General features: G+C 45.6%; 1 protein-coding gene across 2 annotated transcripts in view; it reads right to left on the minus strand.

Annotated features, from left to right (window-relative positions):
• The window catches only part of Iqca1 (IQ motif containing with AAA domain 1), a 112166-nt gene that overhangs the window by 45387 nt on the left and 40374 nt on the right, over positions 1 to 26405 (minus strand). The window contains exons 7-11 of one of the 2 annotated variants that reach the window (XM_035439268.1): positions 19991 to 20075; positions 14265 to 14405; positions 7695 to 7770; positions 622 to 728; positions 367 to 459 (exon numbers count right to left, since the gene is read on the minus strand). In XM_035439268.1, the coding sequence (XP_035295159.1) occupies positions 367 to 459; positions 622 to 728; positions 7695 to 7770; positions 14265 to 14405; positions 19991 to 20075 (502 nt within the window). Of the gene's footprint in view, positions 1 to 366; positions 460 to 621; positions 729 to 7694; positions 7771 to 14255; positions 14406 to 19990; positions 20076 to 26405 lie in introns of both variants that reach the window. The other variant, XM_035439267.1, reaches the window with a different exon arrangement.

Raw genomic sequence — 26405 nt, forward strand, 5'->3', positions numbered from 1 at the left:
GAGGTTTAGTCCATTACCATTGTGGGAGCATCATGGCACACAGGCAGACATGGTACAGGAGAAGCAGCTGAGAACTCTACATCCAGATTCACAGGCTGAAGAAGCGAGAGCCACTGGGCCTGGCTTGGGGTCCTGAACCCTCAGATCCCCCCCACCCAGTGACACACATCCTGCAACAAGTCCACACCTCTTAATTCTTCCAAAGCAGCAATACTCCTCGATGACCAAGTTTTCAAGTACACGAGTCTATGGGGACCATTCTTATTCAAACCATGCTTGATGGAGGGCATTCTGGGTACAACCATCTCCCCAGCAGGCATTGCTGTCCATGACTGGTTCTGCTGCCTATGCTTGTTTAATACCCACCTTCTTCCCTTTCTTTCCCTTGATAGGAAGCTCTATCTCTTTGTTCACAGCTAGTTTGAGTTTTTTCAGTTCTTGTCTCATCAATTCGTCAACCTAGGAGAAAATGCAAAGGGCATACACTGCTTTTAGGTGATTTGATGTGCCTTGTGTCTCCTTGGGGTAAATTCTTGGATTGCTTATCAATTTGGAAATTGTAAAATGTGTAATCGTTGCAGCAAATGGCTTCTTTTCTACTGGAGGCAAGTGTAGGCATACCTGAACCCTTATCTCCAACTCCAATTCCTTCCGCTTCTCCTCCTTGATCATTTCTGGGTCAAAGTCCTGAGGGAAATTCCAAGATTCATCTTTATTCATCCACATGTCTATATTCCACAAAGACAGAGAAAAAGGAAATGAAAAAAAATTAAGGTCAACATTTAGGTTACTGAGGGCTGCTATTGTAATCTCAACACACACTAATCTGTCTAGTTTCTAGAATACAAGTTTGAATAAAGAAGCTAGAGAATAATGGGGTTCATAGACCTGCCATATGATCTCCTAAAAAAATGGAGAGAAAAATGGAATGTGAAAACATGGAATAAAGACATGGGTGTGGTTGATTTTGTCAATTTGACACAACCTAGAATCTCCTGAGGAGAGATGTGAGGAATTGCCTAGATCAGAAATTGTGACCACCATTTTGGGGAAACTTGAGCCAAGAGCCCTTGCTTTGGGAAGACATGGACACAAAGGACTAGATTCTAAAGTGTGGGTCAGAGCTACAAGCTATAGACATCAACCTATTGGCCATGTGGTCACTTATTGTAAAGCAATGCATGTCACCATGCACAAGTGAGATGGGCTCACTTTAATGAATGTCACCATGCACAAGTGAGGTGGACCCTCTTTACTTCCTAGACAAACGCCGAGGTCAGCAGATGTTATCTGGAACAGAGCCTGGATGGATTTCAGCAAGGTTCAGCAGGCATGCTTGCTCACCTCACCAATGTCCCGCTTGAGAATGATGTGACCTGAGCTGGGTGAGTTTTTCAGAGTCCCCACCTTACCACACCAAGGTCTCCAACATCAAGATCTGTGGGTAAGCCTGTGGGTGATGTCAGAGGTGAGGCAGGGGCTCAAAAACTGCAGAATGTGAACTCTTAAGAAACAGAGAGAAAACAGATTTCAAACTGGTGCATTGTTCATAGACACAGTCCTTCCATGTGTCCTCCCTAGACAGGGCAGCTGGATGAGAAGCACTTCAGTGACTGGGTCCAGAGTACAGGATGGATGTCAGGGTGAGGAGAGGGGATGAAAGGTGTTACTGGAGGGGACTCAAGTTCAAGGCGTGTCATCATCTGGTCTGGCAGGGGACAAGTCTGGAAAAGAAGGAGTACCTTGCACAGGTAGGCAATGCTTCTATCAGAAGACATATGTTATTAAATGAAAATCCCAGTGTCAGGTGTGGGATAGTTTCCTCTGAGAAGTTGTTGGTCAATGAACCTTCAGAGACCTCCTGAAAGCAGCACAGGCTATGATCATTACCATATGGTAAGACTCTAATGCTAAAGACATATAGGATGAAGACAATAGACACAAAGACATATAGGAAAGAAGCTGGAGCTGATCAGGAAGTTTCCTCCACGCTGGCTAGCTTTCACAGAGCTAGAAGGTGCTATGCAGCTGCTGGGGAGGAAAAGTCATAAATGGTCTTACCCATAGTTGGACCCTGCAGGCTGCAGGGCAAGATGTGCCCACTGGTGCCACAGCGGCATTACCATTGTGGGACAACCAACCCCTTTCTGATTGGATTGGAGGCCTGCTCTACAGGAAGAAATTCATGCCTAGAACTGTAGACCTGGTCAACACCCGTGGCTGTGGAAGTCACAGACCATAGTGGGGGAACTTGGGGCTACTGTGTTGATAAATGGACATGTTGCCAAACTGCCTTCTAAATATTTATTACTGCTAGCCTTAATCCTTGTCAGAGAGGCTTCTGTCCTAAATGGACAATTGTTAATGGGTAGAGTGCCAAGAAAAGGTGACTGTTGAGTGCTCAGTCCTCAACAGGATGTGTATATATATATATATATATATATATATATATATATACATATTTACATATTTATATATTTATATATGTCTCAGTCTTACCGAGGCTCAGGAAACAGCATGGGAAAGGGGGAGGAAAGCGTGCAAGATCAGGAAGATGAGGAGGAGAGCGATGCAATGCTGGCTTCAAGGATGTGATGGCCACTGAGCCTTTGAACTCATGATAGCTGTGTTCACCTTCACATCATCTGCACACTACCAAGCCAATCAGCCCTTCACCATGGGTGGGGAAGGGGCACATTGATCTCTACCCCTAGCTAAGGAGCTGCTGGCAGTTTTGGTGGGGGGCCACTTTTGGGGGGATGTTACTGCTGTGGTCATCCATGAGCTGGCGGATGGTCTCACACCATGTATGTGTGGGAAACATTAGTTGGACTCAGAAGATTATGAAAAAAGCCAGAGAACATGAAGGATGAGCGGGACATGCTAAGAGGAGTTTAGGGGGAGCAGGAGAGGAGAGCTGGGGATGCATATGATCAAAATACATTATATGCTTATATAAAATTGTCAAGGGATTAATAAAAATTTTCTTAAGAAGCTCACTTCCTGAAATGCATACTATTCTAAAATGTAGAACAGCTTAAATGTAGGGCTGACAGATACCATGTTTTTTGAGACAGGGTCTCTTTATATAGTCCAACTGGCCTTGACCTAGAGGTCTCCCATTTTATGACAGGATTATGGGTATTTGCCGCCATGCCTGGCTCACTGGCTTCTTTCTCTGTGTTAAAAAACTCTTACATTTCCCCCTGACAATAGTAAAAAGAGCTACAGTGTTTTACTAACACTGACTACCTGACACGCTTCCACTTTGCAGGACTAGTACATTTTCAGTCACCACAAGTCTTACCTCTCACATTAAGACATCAGAGAGCAGAGTCGCTTTGCTATTTACAGGGGACCTGCTTCTCTATGGCGGATTGCTAGAGAGTCTCCCCAGACTCTGAGAACAAGACGTTCAGTAACAGGAGTGTGGAATACTTAAAGAGTATTCCTGCCACAGTCGCAGTAACACGTTCACACACTGGATCGCAGCTTCACTTTGTAATACAGCTCCTCACAAGGAGCCCTCTGATCTCCCCTCTAGAAGGTCTCAATGGGCTGATTTTTCCCTCCGAAATGGTGCTTTCTCATGACACTTCTGCACAGGGCACTTTTCAATCCCTTCAGGAATTTCATGGGCGTTTGTAAATGCAGGAAGCTGTTTGGGACCCTCAGAGGGCACTTGTTGGCCCCACTCTGTTGCAGCCAGAAAGAGCTTTTTATCCTGAGACTGTGAAAGGCAGGCCAGGGCCCTTTCACATGGAGGGGAAGGGGAGAGTGCTGCGGGAGGGGGGAGGGTTGGAGGGGGCTTAATCTTAGTGATTAAAATGCTAATGTATTATTTGAGAAGGCAAACCTTTGGTTTTAATGAGGATTCTAAGATGAAGAGATTTCTATTTAAGTTACTGAAGACCTGGAGGATGACAGCCAAAGCCTTCAACTAGAAGACCCTTGCGACTTCTCTCCTTGGATTTCATGGAAACAGGCTGTGCCCAATAGGTTGTGATGAAGGCGGAGTGTTGCAGGTTGCAAAATCTGGCTTCCCATGGGGATGCTAATCACCCCCCAAGTTCAGTTTTGCTTTTTGTCAAAAAAAAAGAAGCACATACCCTGTTCTTGCAAGTGTTAAAAGACAGAGAAAACGAACCGCTTGCACCATCTGCCTCTGGCTCCCACAGTCTGAGGCATTCATTTTTTGTGTTCATTCACTCAAGAAGGAAGGAAGTCGATTCAGTGTTAATTACGATGCTGCTGGGTTGATAAGTCTCAGACCAGGCCTTGCTTCCAGAGCAACGAGGTGACAGATCTTGCCCTCTGGGACTTGGACCCCACTGAGGGAATATACACCCATTGTTTAGCTTCTGAGCTGAGTACAAAGGGGCAAGGTGGGTGCAGGTGGGGAGGAGGCTGCTGCTCTACAGTTGCCCCCAGGGAGGCTTTTCCTGGCCTGAAGGGACAAGCATTGTGAGCAAGGGGAGTAGGTGGCACACAGCTGCTGTGTGTGTGTGTGTGTGGGGGGGGTGCTGGGCATGCTAGGTGAAGACAGGTGTCAGTGGGGCATGAAGATGTGGCTTCAGGAGCTCCTCCAGCTGGGGTCTGTGTAGTGAGCTCCTTGGTTTCTCAGTGTGCTCGGAGTTCCGAGAGCCTATTGTGACAAGGGAGGCTTTCCTCCCCCAGTGTCCTCCTCTGCTCTCCTTTTCTCTGCATAGTTGTAGGAAAAAGGAAGCGGGGAGTCAGGCCTTCTGAGCTCTGAGAGCAAATATGTACACACGGCCCTCCACACCCTGGAAGTCTTTCCTGGTCAGGACATCTCGGATGATGGTGCCACCAAAGTGATGGAGAAAAGAGAAGACAAGAGTGTGACTTGTAGTGAGCAGAGATCAGGGACCACCTATGACGGTTGTGAAGGCATGGCGGGCCCCAGGAGAGAGTATGGGAGAAAAATGGACATGGCACTACTCATTTCCCCGGTGTGGAAACCATCCTCAAGGGGGTGGGAGACGACGAGCACACAGTGCAAACAGGGTGGTAAAAAGGCCAAAAGACAAGACTGTGCAATGTAGTGTCTTACCAATTATCATTCTTGTTCTCTTTCTCTCTCCTCTCTCTCTCTCTCTCTCTCTCTCTCTCACACACACACACACACACACACACAGGCACATATGCATACACACACAGGCACATACACACACATGCGGGCACACAGGCACATGTGTAGGCACACACACACAGAGGCACATACGCATACACACAGGCACATACACACACACACACACACACACACACACACACACACACACACACACACACGCACACGCACACACACAGGCACATAGTACACATGCAGGTATGCACGCATCAGTGGAACCCCAGTCAGTCAGGCCTGGACTTGCAGGGTGGATTGCTGACCATCCTGACTGCTCAGGGCATAATCTCTGCTTTCGTTCTAATTCACACAACTACCCAGCTTGGGCCTTCCCCATATAATGGGTGACATCATTTTTGGGTCTCCAGATCAATATAGCATCCAGCACAGTGGAGACAATCCGAGCTGGCTGAGTGAGTATGTGCATGCACAGATGTGTTTGGTGGCAACTGTTCTGCTCCATGTAATTAAATGTTAAGATGAATTCTCAAACTTTAAACATGGCAGGCTTCCCAATGGTCCCTCTGGACAAGGGCAAGAACTGTGCTCATTGCCTGGTTCCTATGAAGACTGAATGGCATAGACACACACACACACACACACACACACACACACACACACACACACACACACACACAGGCCCCCCCCCCCAAAAAACAACAACAAAAACCCAAAAACATTTGTCTTTGCATGTTTTGGGCACCTGGAGAATGTTAGTTGGCTGTTTTGGCTTCCTTCCTCCTCAGTGGATTCAGGTGCCAGATACTAACAGTGCTAATGGTCACCTCTGGCTTCCCCCCACAACACCCTGAATGTCTCTGCCACTAGTGGTTTATAAGAGGGACCTCTTAGAATATACTTAGCATAGTGAACCTATAACTATAGTGAAATTGTTGTTAAGGATATAACCCAATTTACTGGGAAAACACCTTGAATCAATCTTACATATATACATATCTATCTATCTATCTATCTATCTATCTATCTATCTATCTATCTATCATCTATCCATCTATTCATCAGACTCAGATTGGGAAGGAGGTCCATGACTGACATTTGAAAAATTTCTCCTTTACATCCTTATTACATTTCCCAAGAATTTCCACAATAGTACTAGGGATCAGGGTCACACTGTCCAATCATCTGTAGCTAAGATTTATCCCAAGGGTGCAATGGAACTAAGGAGCTGGATAACCGTCCTGGAAAATTACGATGGATATCTGAAAGGTCAGAGCCCATATGCTCGCACACCCGGCTATGCTAATGGACTTGAGCCATGGACAAAACAATCATCAGAATGAGATGGGTTTTGGTCTGAGAGGATTAAGATTTGTACATATGGAATTCATTTCCTTGATGTAATGCCTTTCTTCATGCCACTAAGGAGAGTGTGGTCAGCTGTGGAGTTCACTACTGGGGAAAGTTCTAGAATGTTTCCACCCTGTGTGTGTGTCTTTCTCCTTAATTTTCCTAGTTTCATTTCTGTTTCTGTGAAAAATACCTTGACTGGGAAAACAACGTAGGAAAGGAAGATTGATTTGGCTAAAGTACATCAATGTAGGGGCTCAGCCAGCTAGCCGTATCACATCCACAGTCAAGAGCAGGGAGAAACAAATCTCCCATGCTGCCTTCTTGCTGTCACCCAGCTGGCCCTCTTTACAGCCCAGCCTCGAGCCAATGAATGGTACCACCCACAGTGGGCTGGGTCTTCCTCCCACTTCAATGAACATAATCAATACAATCCCCTACACACTCACTCACAGGCTGACCTCGTCTAGATGATTCTTTGAGGTTTTGTTCCTAGGTGATTTTGGGTTGTGTCAAACTGACAATGAAAAACTGACTGTGCTGGTTAGTTTATTATTATTATTATTATCATCGACATCAAATTAACATAAGATAGAATCATCTGGAAAGAGGGAGCCTTATTTAAAAAATGTTTCCATTGCAAATGTCTTTAATCTCAGCACTTGGGACGCAGAGGCAGGTGGATCTCTGCGAGTTTGAGGCCAGCCTGGTCTACAGAGTGAGTCCAGAACAGCCAGGGCCTCACAGAGAAACCCTGTCTTGAAAAGCAAAACAAAAACCAAAACCAACCAACCAAATTGCCTCATTCATATTGGCCTTTAGCCAAGTCTATGGAGGCATTATCTTGATCAATGATCAAAGTTGGAGGGAACAGGCTATTATGGGTTGTGACACCCATATAAGAAAACAAGTGAACCAGTCATTGGGCGCGAGCCAGTAAGCAGCATTCCCATATGGTCTCTGCTTCGGCTCCTGCTTCCAGGTTCTTGACTTGAGTGCCTGCCCTGACTTCCCTTCTTGACAGACAGTAAGCTAGAACATGCCCGTTGCTTTTCTTAAACAAGGACAGTGGCTACCACAACAACAGGAGAGGAGGAGAGGACAGGTTTTGGTTAGATTTAGACAACATGACCTCTGGTGATTGAACACTTAAGACCTGTTCACAACCCCCCCCCCCAAGCTTGGGGACACTCAGCAGACAGGACGACCCCTTGAGTACCACACATCCTCCAGGACTGACCTTTGTATAAGCTATTCCCTTCCTCCATCAGATGAAGGAAAAGGCTTGGTGACATTTTCCATTCCTCCTCTTCTTCCTGTTCAGAGCAGAGTAATATTTTGGTGAATGACATGTGCAATTTACCTGGTAAGGCCAAACAGCAAAGGCACACATTCTGTAGCTTACTGAACTGGAGGTCGTGCCCCACCCACTGGGGAGTTCTCCTGCTAGGGATCAGAGCAGGGAGCATCACAACCAGCACTGGAGGCATGGATGGCCAGACTACTGAGACATCTGTAGCCCAGGCACTGTTTCTATATAGTGGCTTTCCCGCAGGCCTCCTTTGGAAGGACTTGCTCACTGAAGGCTTTGCTCTCAGCTTGGGTCATGTCTTCACACCCTCTTAGTGTCCCCACAGGCAGGCTTTGAGCCAGGCTTTGAGCCAGGCTTTGCACTTCTCTCCACTCAGGAATTCACTGCACCCCTTGTGATTTCTGGGCTTCTGTGTGTGTCAACACTATTTCTTCTTGTTTGCTTGTCCCTTGAACCTGAGAACCATCCATAGGCTCCTCCTTCCTGGGAATGAACTGGCTTCTCCTGTGGAGTCAGGTATGGAGAACTCTGAACCCCAAGTCCCCATAGCAGAGAGCCCAAACACGCTGCCTTTGGCCTCTTCTGTTAGTTCTGTACATCAAGACAGGAGACTGCCACCTGCCAGCTGCGCAGTTGATAGCTCTGCTCTGAGCCTCTTTGTCCCTCTGTTCATGATTGTGAGAACCTGCCTTGTAGGCTCTCACCTGGTGTTTCTATCAATCAGTAGTTTCTGGTGATAAATGGCATGCATGGTTCTTGTTACTGTCAAAAAGGCCCAAAGTTAGCATACTGGTCTCTGTGCCCACGAGGTGTCTCTAAAAAAGCTTCCTGCATGCTCTTAGCACCTACATGAGGAGGGGACTGTGTGTTGTTATGAGAATCCCTTAACCGGGATGCTATGAGTCCCTGGACACTGGAAAACCAACAGCCCTTCCTTTCCAGGGTTCTGGAGTTGGGCTCTGTGGTGGCACCAATCACTGTGTGTCCACATGCCCTGGAGACTGCATGACCTTTGTGCCTCCGATCACCACTGTTTCCCCTCCTTACTTTCCATAGACAAATGGGCACCAAGCCACATCTGTTCCAACTCCTCTGCTTCCAGAAGGACCACATTTCAGAGGGTCCCACATGTAAGAAATGCTCGAAGTCTATCTAGTTAGACCCCAGACAGTCTCTGACCCTAGATGAGCCCTGTGCTCTGCTTAGCCAAGGTGGGGCTCCTCTTCCCATGGGTTTTTTCTAGGCAGCAGGTGCCAGGAGATCCCTGCTCACCAGGAGAGACACCTGAAACAAGTGGTGCAGGCTGTCGCATAGACACCCAGGATGCTCCTGGGGGTTGCAGAAGGAGTCCAGGACCACATCTTGTCTGGCAGCTAAGGAAGCTACCTGCCTTGCAGAGCCAGGAAAGAATTTGGTCCCAGAAGTGCCAGGAGTGGGAGAAGCAGCTAATCTGACTGCTGGGTCAGATTACTTTCATGTCATATTAAAGTAAAACTCCTTGATTAGGAAGCCCACCTATGGCGCTGTTAGTTCAGGGTTGGGGGTCCTACTTTTGGTATGGAGATACACAGGCATGAGCAAAAAACCTGCAAGGGAGGTGCCAAAAACAACAAAACCAGTAGCAGTGACAGCTGGTGCTCATGGGCAGAAGTCCAATCTATGTCCAATTAGAGGACAAAGCCCCTAGTGTCAGCAGCGTCTTCCCCATGCCTCGTGTGTGTGTTACTTTACTATAATCATCCCATCACCCTCTTTATTACCCCTTCCCCTCCTTCTGGTACCTTAATTCAAATAACCACCAACCCCATGCACTTAGAAATCTAATTTCTATACATCAGAGAAAACACACAACACTCATCTTTCAAACCTGGTTTCTTTTGCCTTACACAATCGTCTGTTCCATCTGCTAATGGCACACTATTGTTATTTGTGGTTAAATAAAACTCCATTGTGTATATGGGCCATGTTTTCTTCATCTAGCCATGTGTCCATGACACCTACGGTCATTCTTATCTTTGCTGCTGTGGAGGGTGCCTCAATGAACATGGACATGCAGGGATCCCTGTTGTAAGATGATTTAGAACCCTCAGAAGTATGCCTAGGGGTAGTGTAGCCAGATAATTATCTTTAAATCAGATTTTGAGGGTCCCACGCTACTATCTACAGTGGCTGCACTAATCTACACCCCACTAGCAGCATGAGAAGGGTTCCTTTCCCCCAATAACATCACCAGCATTTCTTGTTTGTATTCTTTTTCCTTTGCTTGCTTGCCTTTTTGAGACAGGGTTTCTCACTTTGTAGCTCTAGGTGCCTGGAACTCTCCATGTAGACCAGGCTGGCCTCCAGCTCACAGAGATCTGCCTTTTTCTCCCTCAGGGCTAGTGCCATGATGCCTGGCTCTTGTTTGTATACTTGTTGAAAACCATTCTACATTTTATTCAGTTTTATAGCACTATTTGAAGAAGGTGTCTTTTCCCCGGTGTGTGTTTTTAGATACTTTATAAAATGTTGGTGATGGTAGTTGCATGGGTGTACTTCCAGGTCCTCTTGTCTGTCCCACTGATCCACATGCCTGTCTGTGCCAGTACCAGGCTGTTTTGGTTACTGTAGTATAGTTTGAAGTTGGCTATTGTGATGCCTTCAGCAATACAGCAATATTCTTTTTGTTCAGAACTGATTTGGCTCTTTGTGTTTTTTTTTTTTTTTGCTTCCGTGTGGATTTTAGGATTATTTTTTTTTCCTGTTTGTATGGGGAATGTCATGGGAATTTCGAGTGGGGTTCCATTGACACTGTAGAATGCTTTTGGTGAGGTGATAGGGCCATTTCACAACCTTGGTTATGTATTGGTTGGCTTCCTACCTTCTCTCTCCTTTGATTCTTTCCTTGGCTTTTGGAGTTCCTGTTGAGAGCTGTGATGTTTGCAGGTGTGCGCGGTGGGGCAGGGGAGAAAAGTGAGAAATCCAACAGACATGCACAGAGAGACATCAAACTAAGAGGCAGAGCCTGGGAAGGCCCCAGAGCTGAATTCTGCGCACACCTTGGACTTGGCCTAAGAGCAGGGCAGCAGAGGTGGGGCTGGTCATCGGGATGCTGCTTTGGCTGGAACAGGTATAGGGGTGCCTCGGGAGGCGCTTTTCCTTTTATGGGACTCTCTCTGTACACATTTCGGTCTATCAGTGTGCTTGTTGTCATTGCTGCTGTGGGCAGAGGCACCCTCCGGGCATGGACACCATCTCCCACAGGCTTCCTGATCTGTGTGAAACCAGCACCCAGCTTCGTATGTAGCAGGTGTTTGAGGCACGGACATGAAGGCAAAACTGGAGGCCTGTTTTCATTTCTACAATACAGATCAAGTTCTCAAGGGCAAAAACTGTTGTGAGACTGGTTTGGCAAACATCTAATCCTGGTGATTTTAAAGAGAGAACACTAGATATTCCCATGACATAATAGGGTCCGGCTTTCCACACAGTAATGACATAATTGGCAGTTACATGAGCTGCCTTCTTCCTAGAGGGTAAAATCCAGTGGAGCTTCTGCTGTCCCCCTCGAAATGTATTTCTTTCTTTGATAAAGAGCCTTCGACTTCATTGAGTAATTCTCCTTTGGCTGCTGTTCTCAGCATCTGATACATCACTTCTTTGGACAAATGTTATAGAATTTCCCTCCAGGAAGTTTGTATCTGCCATCTTCATCCTAAGGTCATTTATTTCCCCAGTATCTTTACTTGGAGAGGGTCACATAGTCAAAGCCTTGTGTTTTTCTAATGGAAGCTTTCTGGCCATGACCTTCCAGCCAAGTGGTTGGAGATTGTTTTGAATAGAGGGAAGCCCAGCCTCAGGCTCTTGTGGGCAAGTGAGTGTCATGCTCACAGCTCATTCAGCATCATGCTGGGAAGGCAAGGGCCAGGTGGGTGGGAGGTGTGAACCTGGTTGCATATATATATATATATAATATATATATATATATATATATGCATATGTATATATATATATATTATCTGTTGTGTGATATTTGTACACTGTGTCTGTGTGCGGATGTATTGCTGTGATTGGTGTAATAAAAAGCTGAATGGCCAACAGCTAGGAAGACATTGTGGGACTTCCAAGAAGTCAGCCAGACGAGGAACAAGTTGGACATACAGAATGGGATAGAGGCAAAAGCCATGTGGTAGAATGTAGGCTAATATAAACTTAATATAATTTAAGTTATGAGCTAGTTAGAAACAAGCCTAAGCTTTCATGACTAATAAAAAGACTGGTTACATAGATCTTCAGAGGAGATGGTGAAGGAGCTGGCTTACGGCTCTGAATTCTTAACCTCCTCCACTCCGGGCCAAGGAGGTCACGCTTCTTGTCCCTGTGCTTTGCATGTCCCCCTGTCTCGTGTTATCACTGATGACTTTAGTAAACTTGTTTTTGCCACCCAATGAGCCCAGTGCTTCCAGGTAGGGAGCGTGAGCCCCTACAAGCTCCATCCTTGCATTTCTTCCGAGCCATGCAAATATCACTCAGGGCCTGCTTAGGGCACACACTATTGTCCACCAGTGCCAGACAGCAGGACCTGACTACCCTGAAGGCACTCACACGACCCCTCTGGACTTCCCTGCTGTCTCACAGCAGAGCCACCTCACCCCATGAATTCCACAAATAACATTGTCACACACAGTACTGTGAAAAATTGAAAACTCAAAGGAAAAGGGCCACTCTTACTGCTCTATACTGAAGGGACTTTGCATTCTTCCCTGCTGCTTGCCTGCCTGTGTGGAACCTGTCCGTCGTACCACAATGCCAAGGTGTCACCAACTGAATAGGTGCAGCCAGCCATTTACTTTTGATTCTTACTTGGTTGGTCGGTGTGACTAACTAAACTTCATTTGTCCTCCACACACAAACTTGTGTGTGGCAGGGAGTATTGTTTCCTCACTGCTGCTCTTAAACAAAAACCAGGGCACCCTTCTGACAAAAGTCAAACGCACAATCATCAAGGAAAATGGAGCCAGATTTGGGTGAGAGCACTGTAGTTTTAGGTTTTGTATTGCAAACTGCCTCAGCTCCATTGCTGATTTTGTGTGGGCAAGAAAAGACTCCTCAAGCCTTGGAAGGCATGAACATCTCCGGTTCTCTAATGAAGGCAGAACATGACGTTCAAGTGCAATGTTAAAAGTAGCTCCCACACGCTGAGGAACTATTGGCACTTGTTGGCTTCACAGGTCCCTCCCCATCCCAGTGCGTGCTAAGATTTTGGCTGGCTTGCTCCTTTGCAGGCCTTACGTGTACAGTCACAGCTGCTGTGGGTTCATGCGCATGATGACCGTGTCTTGTCTGGCAAATACTGTTTCACTGCAGACATCTGCTTCCCCTGTCTCTTACAATCTTCCTGCCCCACTTCCAGGATGTTCTTATGAGTTTTCTCACAGAGACCTGAAGATAGTGACTCCATCCTTTCCTCATCCCACTGACCCATGGGATGGGAACTCCAGATACCAAGTCACTGATGACGTCAGCTGAAAATCCTGTGTTCAGATCACTGTCTTCCACCCATGTGGCTTTTTCTTCTCAGTGATGATTATTTGAGGGTGTCTTATGGATCTGCAGAGTGTTCAGCTTTCTGCTTACATGATGTTTTGGAAAGAGCATACTTTTTGCTAATAGAAGCTAGTTAAAAAGGTAATTGATCATTTTTTTTTAAAGATAAAGTCTCTACAAGGTTTAGAAGAACCAGCCTACTGTGTACAGCAACATTCTTTAGACAGGGGTGACTGTGTCTGAGTGAAAAAAATGAAGTCGAATGCAAGCTTGTAACACACACGTTTTCATTTCTCTCTGCTCTTGACAGATGGGGCCATCTGCTTCAAGCTCCTACCATGCCGCCATGCCTTCCCTGCTGTGATGGACTGTAACTGGAGTTGTGAGCTGCGATAAGCCCTTTTCTCAACTAAGTTGCTTTCCCCTCTCCCACCTCAGGGTATTTTATCATAGCAAGAGAAATAAAACTAGGACAGTATATAATTAAAAGAAATAAGGCAGGGCTAGTATCTTTTTACCCAACTATCTCCTGGGGTAAATGCTAGCTTCTTACACTTTATTGGTGATTTCTGAAGGTGCTGTTGAGGCATACCCTCAATGTCAGTGTTTCTGATGAATTCAAATTGAGCACACTTGGGCTAACAAAGACAGGATTATTTTCACTTCACAGTGGCTCCTTGGTTTGCCAAGCAGCTTGCCTTGAAGAAAGACAAGTGCGATGGTTTATTTTGGGGAATAGTTATGTAAATTATATGAACTGACTGAGTTGTCCACATTGACAGTTATTCTGGTAGATATTTATAAAATGTAGAAAAGATTGTGACAGATGCTGCTCAACATAAAATACAATGAAATCTGAAGCTAGTGATGGAGGCCTTAGCAGACTCCAGGAGGTTACCCACCCACCTCCTAGAGCCCAGCAGAAGGAAGACAAAGAGAGTCAGACTTCTAACATTCTAAAACACTCTTTACCTTCTTTTCTTTCGTGGTTTTCCTTTCCTTCTCTCTTTTGCCTTTTTTGAGCCTTCTCTCCCTTCTCTCCTTTTCCTCCTTTTTCTTTTTCTTTTTGAGTTTTTCTTCTTCCTCTTGGTTGGTAAGGATGTCCTCAATAACCTATGGAGAAGATCAAAACAATCATATCACCTCATACACCATGATCAGGAGGAGGACATTTCCCATCTTGCTTGGCCCCTGCTGGAAGCAGCTACCTACCTTGAAGAGGATTTGTCAGGCAGAGCTGTCTGTCCACTCTCATAGGAGGGATGGATGGAGGCCAGACACCTCTCTCTGTATCTACACATTTTCCAGGGGTTGCAGTGACACCAGAAGAGGCATGCTTGCCCCAGCTGGACAGTGGCAGCAGGACGCATCCGTTTTGTCACATTTTAAACCCAAGTAATTCAACCTGAGGACTGTTCCTGCTCTGTTTGCTACCCAGACGATGAATGCACATGAGTGTGTGTGTGTGTGTGTGTGTGTGTGTGTGTGTGTGTGTACATGTATACAGGCTTATGGAAGCCAGAGCTTTTCAGCATTGGCCCACCTCAGTAGACTCCTAATAAATAGTTTGAATACCTGGCAGAGCTGGTTTCTCTCCCCACAGGTCCCTTTTGCTCCAGGTTTGACTGGGTATCCTTGGCTATTTGTTTTCTGCCTGAAGCTTAGAGAGGTCACCCTCACCCCCTCTCCTCTCTGAGGCCCCGACAAATAATAATACTATGAAGATTATTTGGATTAATTATAACTATAGAACAATATTTAGAAGAGCTGGGGGTTTGTGATGCTGATCATTTGAAGCAAAGGACCGCCCCCTCCATTGTCTAGCCTGTAAGCCTCACAGCACAAACCATTATTGAGTTTACCCCAGGCATTGCATCTTTATGGTGGCATTGGCGCTGTAAATGGCTTGTGTGGTGTTTTCTCTCTCCACTAGTGTTTGCACACACAGACCACCCTGCCTCCCCCTCTCCCCCTGTTCTGCTCCTGTTTCAGCCCTCATGTTATTCAGTTCTTCAGCTAATTCTCTTTGCTTTTCTGTGTATAGGTTACATCTGCAGTACATGATCCCTTGCCCATACCAATTTCTGTATCTTGCCTTTTGTCTTGTCTGAAAGTGCACAGGAGTTCACACAGAACAATGTTTAATAATGGTGGTGTAACAGCCATTCCTGTGTGTTTCTGCCATTAGTGGAACTGTTTCTCACGAATTTAATTAGGCATGACACTGGGTTTCAAACCAAGATGGAAATACATTGTTATGTTAAAGAACCGTAGATATATTTCAGTTTTATTGACTTCAACTTTTCATTGAGAATTTCATGCATGCATGCATGCAATGTGCTTTGATCAAGTCCACCCCATTCTCACCTCCTCCAATTCCTCTCCTGTCGTCTCTGCCACTGTTTCCTCCAACATCATGTGCTTGATCTTTAAGACTGATTGACAGACAGACACCGAGCTCCCTTAGCGCTTCCTGTACGTGCATTGGTGTGTGTAGCATGGGTAGCCTTCTCAGGGACCACATCACTGAAGAAAGCCGACTCTCCCTTCCTCAGCGGCCACCAAGTGCCAGTAGGTCCTTAGCTAGGAATGTAATCTCATAAGGCCCTCCCCTGTCCATGCTGGGATTTTAACTGATTTGAGCTTGTTCAGGTCAAGTGCATGCACGCATCCCTGCTCTTGTTTGCTGTGATGTCCAACAAATAACGTTTCTCTGTGGACACCCCTTCCTCTGGCTCTTACAACCTTCCTCTTCCACAGTGATCCTGAGCAGTTTATCACTCTATTTAGCAAAATAATAGTAGTAGGTTTTCCTATAGCCTATGACCCACCTAGCCATGGGTTTAGGGTCCAGGCACAAATTCTGTCTCATGAAAGGCTTTATGCCTAGTCAGAAAGTATTTGGTTACATCCAGAATGTTCACACCACTACTGCACCAGTGGGCATATCTTGCAGGGGTGGTTAGTATTGGAGTTCATGGGGTTCACAGCTGGGTAAGATGGTTGAATATTTTTCTCCCTCAGTACTGTAAATAGAACCTTCTGGTACTATGAAATCTAGCCAGTAAGGATGAAGTTTCCAAGTCAGCACCAGCTTGGTACTTTCTCCTTCTCCTGTAATTCAAGTGTTATCTGCAGCAATAGGGTATTCCCATCAAGTTCTGGAGGGTAATCAAGAGCAATAGAAATGGCTTGTAACACAAAAGAGGTTCTTATTTTTTCAGCATTGGGGAGAGATGCTGGGTTTGGAAATAATCCTTCCTCATCCATGTGGTGAGTCCATGCTCTTTTCTTTGGTCTGCTTCCCATGATACAGTGCATTCACACATGCCTTAAACTCAAAGTGTTGTTGCATCATGGAATAATTGGCACTTTATCACCATGGTTTACCTCTTCAGTGTGCTGCTAGCTTTAGTGAGCCAGTATTCCACCCTCCCCCACAGTCCTTCGAATTGAACTCAGGGCTTTATGCATGCTCTCTCATCTGATCACACATGGTCCAGGCAGGAAGCTTTAGCCTGATCTTCATCTCCAGACTGGCAGGCTCAGGCTGCAGATGCAGCCTTTGGTGGAATGTGGCCTGTAATCACTGGTCTTTTCTCACTTTCCATCATCTGTCGTTTAATGTCAAGCTGCCCTGTGGTCCCCTTTGCTTTATCGGAATGTATTAACCAGGCGCCCTCAGGTTTGTTTTTAGTTTGACTAGATTCAGCTCCTCCCTTTCATGTTTCTTGTGGACAACTGAGACATTCCACCAACATTCTTAATCCCATAATCACGGCTCTCTAAACCACAGTGAAGCATGTTTGGCTGCTTGCCCTGGTCTGACTTTCAAGATCCTACTTGTTCCTGAAGACTTAGCTGCAGGGCAAGACCTAAATACACACACACACACACACACACACACACACACACACACACACACACACACACACACGAAAGAAAAGAAACAGTTAATGTGATGGTCTCTTAGGGTAAGGCCTGCTGACCTGTCTGGTAACAGTGCTTGTATTGCATGCTTATGGCATTCTGGGGAAGGGCCAGCGGGTGGTCGGAAGGGATGAGAATGATGTTGCCCTCAGCACGAACATGTCAGGTTGAAGAGGAACCCTGCACCCAACCCCATAGGCCACAGGGTACACAGTGGGAAGTCTGTCTTAGAGGCTGGAGAGGTCTCTGACCCTGACCATAAGAGTGGGTACTCCACTGCATGGTGCTCCAGGTACTTAGCTCCTCATAAGAACACTGGAGGGATGTGTGTGGGGGGGACTAGTGAGATGGCTCAGCAGTTAAGAGCACTGATTGGTTTGTAGAGGACACCAGTTCAGTTCCCAGAACCCACATGGTGGCTCACAAACACCAGTAATTCCAGGGGATCCAATGCCCTCTTCTGACCTCCACAGGCACAATGAGGTGTAAACACACACACACACACACACACACACACACACACACACACACACACACAGAGGTAAAACTTGCATATACACAAAATAATATAAACCTTAAAAATCAAACAAAAACAAAACCAACCAAATAAAAAAAACTCAAAACATTAGAGGGCAAGAAGCTACCTAGGGTTCTATCTTGAACACCACAAACATGTATGTGGTGGTATATTCTAGTAACTCCAGTACATAGGTACTGGAGTCAGCAGGATCTGAAGTTCAAGGTTATCCTTGATACATAATGAGTTTGAGGCTAGCCTGGGCTACAGAGACTACTTCAACTCTCTCTCTGGTGTTTTTCATCCATGCTATAAACATGGTATACATGAACAATTTTTACACTCACCCATGGCAGGGGTCATGAGGTGTGGCATTCAGGGCAGATCCTCACAGCCCTATCATTACATACCATCATGGCTGCCTCCCTGTTATCCTGGTTGTGCAGAGGCAATCCACACCCAGACTAAGGTCCTTCCTATTTGTCCTGTAGGAAAAAGCCTGCCATTTGTAACTTCTGGCAACCTGTCTTATTTCCTTTAGTACATATTCTTTAAATGGTGTCCCTCAGGTGTAGAGCATCCATACTGAAATTCTGGATGCCATGCTCATGAATTCACCCAGCCATAGTGTTTAAGAGTGACATTTTCCTACAGGCACACTGAGCTGGTTTCCTAACTTAGAATTTTTATTAGTTGTGTGCATAAAGAGACACAGCAAAACTGTTTTATAGTGAAAGTTCTTTGCCAGTAATTAAACCTTTTTTTTCTTTAAAAAATGCTCTGTTCACATTTTTGATGCCTTTTCTATGGAGATGATGATATATTATTTTCTAAGGACTCTTTAAATATGAACGAACCATTCATCAGAGATGCCGCAAGCATTTCACTTATGGTGTTATTTTTCACTGCTTGAGTTTTATGTAGTGCATTCTATCAGTCTGTTTTCTATGTGATTTCTGCCTAAAGTAACATGCTTCCAAAGTTATCCCCCACCCTTCTGATAAACAGTCTAGCAATTTCTTTGGCCAATTTGTGGTCTCATATTTTTACATGTAAATATTCAATGCAAGAGGAATTTATTTTGCAAGTCAGGAGAGGCTAAGAATGTAATGGATTCTGCCACTGAGAGGGGCTGGCTGTCTGTTTACCTGCTGTCCATTCTCCCTGCTTTGAAAGGAGCCGTCAGGATGACTGACTTCTAATTTGTGTCTGAATTGGCTTCTGAACACGTTATTTTACAGTTGGCCTCTGTGGTTTGAATTCCAGAACCAGAGTTTGTGAACTGTGGGTTTGCCCAGGTTGCTTGATCTTCACAGGGTTCATTTGCATGTGCTTTGCATAGCAGCTGGCCCAGAATATTTTCTCAGTGAGTGAATGTGCCCCTATTGTGCGGTCATCTATTCTTTCCGTAATTCTGTGGCATCATCACCTTTATGGATTCTTTTATTAAACCTTTTTGGAAATTTCCATGCATTCTTCCATAAAAACGTGTTTGTCAATACAAAAAATTGCTTTGGTTTTGACTGAAATTGCTTCAAGGGTGGGGATTAATGGACAACGTATACTTGTATTTTACTGAGTCTTCAGGGAAATGATCCAGCAATGATCATTTGTCTAACTAAGGCTTTTCTCACCTTCCCAGTAAAGTTTTACCCACATAATTCTGGACAACTGGGTATCTGTCAATGATTTCATATTGAGATTACTGCATTTTCTAGGAAGATAACCCATAGTGTGAAATAATAGAGTATTTATAACTGTTTTAGAATCTTATTGTTGAATCTTATTGCTTTGTTAGAGTTGCCAAGGCAATATTAACTGGTAGATCTGAGAGAAGCTACCTTAGAGCTGGCGGGGGGGGGGGGGGCAGCCTGAGATGTGGGCAGACAGGAGAGAGCATGCTTGAGATGTGGAAGATGGGGAGTGAACTGCTGGAGTCTGTGGTCTGATGTTGGGGAGGGAGAAGGGATGGGGAGGTACCAGGAACCAGAACTCAGACTGTTAAGAACTGACAAGAGAAAATGGCTTGATGTGTCCTCTCAGCTTTTTCAAAACTGGGCAGGAGGAAGAATAAATTGATTATGAAACAAATCAGAAAGGACCTGTGAGATGACATTCACCCTGGGGCATGTCACTGAAGTAGTTCTAAGAAAATAATGGAGGCGTAACATACTGTGAATCCATCCACACTCAAGTCTAAGGAAATGTGATGATGGTTTAACCACTTTTTACTTCTCAAACATTCCTTTACCTGTTCTGGGGTCTTGTTGGAAAATATGATAGCTGAGCCTCCTTCTTCTTCATCGGGATATTCTGGAAATGTACCCGTTAAATTCCTGTGGAGAGAAGAATGTGAGTTGAAAGAGAAGCGAGATGGGTCTCTTGGGTAATGCCCCACTTGACAACACTGTGTGCCTTAATATCAGTCAGTGGTTCTCAGGGCAAGGACCTCTGTGCCCCAGGACTGAGGCTCTCTGAGTAGCACAGGAATAGGGACAAACAGCCTGAGGTTTCCTGCCTCTGGAAACATGCTAGTCTGGGGTGGACATCTTTCTCTTACAGATTCTATTTTTTTTCCTCTGCTTTTTTCCCTTTTTAATATCAAGATACTCTGTGGTTTAGTTTCAACAAAGACAGAAGCACAAATCATTTCTTCCTGTTTAAAATTTAGAGTAAACACAGGGCTTTGAAACTAAACAGAAGGGTGGAGTTGTACAAATGGCACGTCCAGAAAGTGTCTAAAACCTTCACACACGCTTTAGGTTTTAGGAAGTTTGGGGCTCCATGTTTGCTAACGTCCAACAAGTTATTTCTTTCTGTAACCACATAATTTCTCCACAGAAAAAAGCAGGCTGTGGAATTTAGTGTGGGGAATTACCGAAGGGGGATGTGGTCATTATTTATAAGAGAAACTGACTTTGACTTAAGTGTTGCACTTATTCCATGTGTAGGAAAAATATACTGGCTGCTGAATTAGAGCCTTTCATCCCCAGAGGTAGAGAGCCCCAGGCTTGGAGGAGGTGGCTATGTTTAACAGCTTTCAAACACTTGCCTCAATGTACTCTTTTCACACTTTTTTGAGGCCCTCTAAGGGTTTCTGTTTATATGAGATGCGCTATTGATATTTACACTATTAGAGGTTAAAACTCAGACAATTCTAAAATATGCATGTTTTTTACTTCACCTAAAATAATAAACCTAAATCAGTGGAAGAAATTAATCACCATCTTATCCAGCTCTGAACACTTTGAGCCACAACAGCCAGTGGATTAGCAAGTTATGCCCATGGTTGCAACCGTGACACAGATGTCATGGGAGTAACCTACCACATTCTGATGGATTTAACCCCAGCTTCAGGAGGTGAAGCTTATACCTGGTATCACTATTTAGGCCAAGAACCTAGTAGTAGGCCCTAGGGAAGAATTTACTATTGTTATTCTGCTAAATGGAAATAGTAGTAAACCAATTCCTAATGAGTCAGCACTATACTCATAGATTAGAATATTTCTCAACTCTCATCACAAAGGCTTCTATTTGTAGTAGATGGTGATGGTGCTGGGCAATTTTCTGTCAACTTGACACAGTTACAGTCATCAGAGAGGAGGGAACACCAACTGAGAAAAAGTCTCCATAAGATTAGGCTGTGGACAGGCCTGTAGGGTATTTTCTTAATTAGCGGTTGATTGCAGGGGGTCCAGCTTGGGCTATATATAAGAAAGCACAGTGAACAAGCCATGATGAGCAAGACGGTAAGCAGGAGGTCTCCATGGCCTCTGCATCAGCACCTGCCTCCAGGTTCTGACCCTATTTGAGTTCCTGTTCTGACTTCCCTGAGCGATAGACTTTGATAGGAAGCATCAGCCAAATAAACCCACTTCCCCCAAACTTGCTTTTGGTTATGGCATTTCATCACAGCAATAGTAACCTTAACTAGGACAGCAATTGACATAGAGACCCACAACTGACCTAGATGAAAACATTGAAAGACTGTAGCATGCTCAGCCCTAAATGCATTTAAATCACACTCCCTTCCTCCCAAGGTTCAGGAATCACTGTGGAAGAGGTGGCCAAGAAAGGGTGAGGTCTAGATGCAGTGGATGACTACAAGGGAACAGCATCTTCTGGACACAATGGGACAGCTGAACATATGAGCTTATAGTGATCGTGACAGCATGCAACGACCTGTGAGAGCTCAAGCCAGCCCAAATGCTAACACTGAGGTGGGGGTGAGGGTGGTCATGAAGACCCAGACCTAGGCAAGGAGCCACTGGTAATAATAGCTACTGGAGAGGGAGAGTCAGATTTCTTCAGAGTGTAGCCCCTGGTGGGTTGCCCATGCTCCAACAGAAGGCCACACACCCAAGAACATACGGGCAGCACAAATGGCCTTGAGGAGTAGAAGAAAAAGGAAAAAAATCACATGGGTAGGGGAGGGGGTATGGACCTGGGAGGACTTGGGGAGGGTGTGGGTATGATCAAAACACACTACGAAATGCTCAAAGAAGTGACAGGCAAACATACAAGAAGCAACCATTCATATGTTTGTATAGATACATTTTTATGAGCAATAAACAGTTTTCAAAGTCATAGACTTTTCAAGTCTACTGGAGTCTGATTTACTCTAGTAAAGCTTGCTGGACTCTCTGCTCTGCTTCCATGCTCCAATATGCTGCAACTTGTAGTGCTGGATGGAAATTCAGCAAGGAAATCTGGCCTCACGCACACCCGGAAGTGGGAAAGGAAGGAGTGTGCCGTCTGTCTTCCAGGCTACTTGGACTATCCTGCTGTGACTTGGCATTGCAGCTGGAGTGTAGTTTCCTGAAGCTGCTTGCCATAAGGAATCAACCCTCTTAACAAACTTACCCTCTGTCACTAAATCACTGGTCTGATCAACCTATGGGGTGTACTGGGAATGCCAGGCCTTGCTCATTTAGACGATGATGGTCCACTTGGTTCTTCAAGGCATTTCATCCCATGGTGAGATTCAGTATGGATCATCAATTTGACAGAATCTAAAATCTCCTAATAGACAGAACTCTGGGTTGTCTTCGAGTTTCTAAGCTCATTTAACTGAGGTGGAAAGACCCATTCTAAACATTGTTGGCACTGTCCCAGGAGCTGTGATCCTGGCCTGGATACAAAAAAAGTGACAGCACCTGGGAGGCCCACAAAGGCAGGTCTCTGTGAATTCTAGGCCAGCCTTGTCTATATAGTAAGACCTTGCCTCAAGGAAAGAGAGATACATACTGAGTAAGTTGTATTTGTGTATTTAGAAACACACATGTATGCATGCGCACGCGCACACACACACACACCACCACCACCACCAACAACAACAATTAATGCAAAATAAGGACATGAATTCAAAAGAGAGCAAGGAGGGGTATATGGAAGGATTTGGAGAGAAGAAAGGGAAGGGAGAAGTGATATCATCTCAAAAACAGAGAGAAAACTGCCGAGTACCAGCATTCATTTATTTCAACATCTGCTGGTGTGAGGTGACCAGCTGCCTCCTGCTCCCCCCTCATGAATGTCTCACCACATGAGACTGCACCCTCAGACTGAGGCAAAACGAACCCTTTATCCCCTAAGTTGCTTTTGTCTGGTATTTTGTCACAATGGGAAAAGCAGGGCAATGCTAAGGACACCATTCATCAACACTGGGAAGTCTGAGACCTGGAAGCTCTCAGTCTCAGAGTGAGGGCCTCCAGATTCACTTCCTAATCTCTGTCAAACAATAGTTGTATTTGAAATGGAGGTTGCAGCAGTCTTCCTGCCACACCCACTAACAAGACTTCTGCAGCCACCTCTGCAAATGATGCCATCATATGACTCTCTCCTTGTATTACTGAACTTGGATTTTTTTTAGGAATCATAACAAATTTAGTCACACACACACACACACACACACTGAAAAGGTGTGTGTGTGTGTGTGTGTGTGTGTGTGTGTGTGTGTGTGTGTATGCTGTATGTGGGTTCCTCGGAAGCCAAAGGTATTATTAGATCTCCTGTAACTGGAATTCCAGGAGGTTGTGAGCCATCTGAGGTGGGTGCTAGGAATTGAACTCAGGTCCTTTGGAAGAGTAATACCTGCTGTTAACCTTAGTTGCTGAGCCATCTCTCCAGCCTTGTGACTTACATTTTTCTCCTCCCAAACCCCAATTCACACAATTCCATTTTGCACATTACTTCTTAATTTTATAATGTGCCAATTTTCATAGCAAGAATTAACATTAAAAATCCCACAGTAATTTTTGTAAAATAATATTAAATATATTCATCTTAATGATTGTACTTTTTTTCTGTGTGTCCCCGAGCATTTTAGGCATTGGGATAAGCCGCCTGTGGGCGTGAGAGCTACAGAGTAGAGGTGCTGATGGTCTTGTAAGACAGAACAGCAAATGTTCTTTAGGCATCCATGGTAATTTGGGCGTTGTTTATGGGGCTTGACAGCTGTGTCTGCAGGGGATGCCCTTCTGGAGCCTCCCAGAAGGAACCGAAGATCCCAAATTATACAGTGTCAGGACCCCAAATTATACAGTGTCAGCACCAAGATGCTTTTGATCAACAACAGAAAACAAAGTATCTGGTTTGGGAAATCCTATGCCTCTGCCCCCACGCCCATGCCCACTCCCACGCCCACACCCATGGCACATTCTCCCCATAGTCTTGGATCCTATGGATGGTGGAAGCTGCCTTCTTGAACCTGGACACCTGGACACATACAGTAATACTACCCACGGAACTGAGAATCCATAGACATGTATCAGGAATGCTTGACTGTGCTTCAGATGAAAGCACTGAGTATGTCAAACTTTTAATGATGGCCACTTGCATCTTTACAAGTTCCTATAGCCAGGTACCCCACCCGTCGGTGAGCCACCACCTTCCTGTTACCTCCTGCAGACACACACACCTGTCCCTAATGGCTCTGGCCTCCTCAGGGGCCACACTTCTGGAGGTCCTTTCTCCCTCAGTCTTCCATACTTCCTTTGCTCCCCCCCACACTTCCTCTCCTCCCTTCATCATCTGCTGTCCCGAGAATCCTGCAGCCCCTCCTATGATATGCTCACTTTCCTTAGTTCTCACCCTTGAACTCAGCTGGGAGAACTGCCACATCCAACCACCCCATTAAGATATCTCACAGGTTGGAGTACTGAGCTGTGACCCTGCCCCCACCGATGCTTACGTTGAAACCCTAACCTCAGCACCTCGGGATATGGCCTTGATGGAAAGGAGATCCTTGCATCTGTGCTTGGTTAAGACAAGGCTCCACCTCACAGTCCCCAGAAAGAACCAACCTGCTGACACTCTGGGCTTCCTGCCCAGAACCCAGACAATGCATTCCTGCTGCTCGGCCACCCAGACTTAGGACTTAATTACAGCAGCCGGGGCCAGCTACTAGAACACAGCTTATGGGTTTGCTGCTTTCTGAACGGCATTTCATCATAATGCTAACATCTTAGGGTTCTTATTGCTGTGATTAAACACCATGACCATAAGCAACTTGAGGAGGAAAAGGTTTGTTTTAGCGTATAGTTCCATACCACAGTCCATCACTGAGATAAACCAAGACAGGAACTTAAACAGGACAGGAACCTGGAGGCAGAAGCTGATGAGGAAGCAATGAAGGAGTGCTGCTTACTGGATTGCTCCTCATGGCTTGCCCAACCTGCTTTCTTAAAGCACCCAGTACCACCTGCCCAGGGAGGGCACCACTCATAGTGATCTGGGCCCTCCCACAATAATCATAAATCAAGAAAATATAACACAGGTTTACCCATCAGCCAATCTGGTAGAATATTTTCTAGATTGAAGTTCCCTCTTCCCAAACTGGCTGTGTCCCCCCACCCCAATTCACACGATCCCATTTTGCCCCAGTTTCCAGTGTTCTGCATCCACCCCTTACCTTGAGCTCAGGGCTCAGTCTTAGGGCTCCCATTTTGTTTGCCCCTCACAGCCTGTGGTCTCACCGAGTCCACAGCCTGGCTCATCACCCATATGCTCACTCTTTAATGGCATCTCCAGTTTTCACTTCTCCCTGGGCTCTCACCTATCCCTGGTGCTGACCCAGATCCAGCTGCCCACCCAACACCCAGAAGTGTGGAAGTTCTGAGATTCAGTGTCTGCAGCCCAAGCTTTCTTGCCACTCTGACGCCCTAACTCTTCCCCCTACTGCAGAGAATGGACACTCTGTTCCAGTCACTGCCGGAGTGTTCCGAGGAGCACAGTCTGGAGCCATTCTCAGCTGTCTCTTTTCCACTGGTTCCACTTGCTGGCATGTGTTGAGGGTGATGTTACATATGACTGCAACAGACCCAGGACACTGCCACCAAGCACTTGCTTACACCGCGAGCCGGTTTCTTCTTACTATTCTGTGGCCACCTGGGGTAGGTGGCAGGTGAGTGTCCCATTTCAAACATGAGTCATACTGTGTCATTTCTTTCCTCAAAGGTCACAAATTCTTTCAAAACAAAACTCTTGCCCATATCATTAAGTTAAGATTTGTTCCAGCTCTCTTGGGACAATTGATACCAGGGCCCCTTTTATTCTTAAGTGGCCTTAAGCTGTCCTGGTTTGGAACTTAAGTTATGTGGTTTCTCCAATGACCCCGACCCCATGTGAAGCTGCACCCAGGCTCCCTCATCCTGTCTCCCATACCTTTT

The sequence above is a fragment of the Cricetulus griseus genome, chromosome 2 (assembly GCF_003668045.3).
Source record: "Cricetulus griseus strain 17A/GY chromosome 2, alternate assembly CriGri-PICRH-1.0, whole genome shotgun sequence".
Classification (NCBI taxonomy): Eukaryota; Metazoa; Chordata; class Mammalia; order Rodentia; family Cricetidae; genus Cricetulus; species Cricetulus griseus.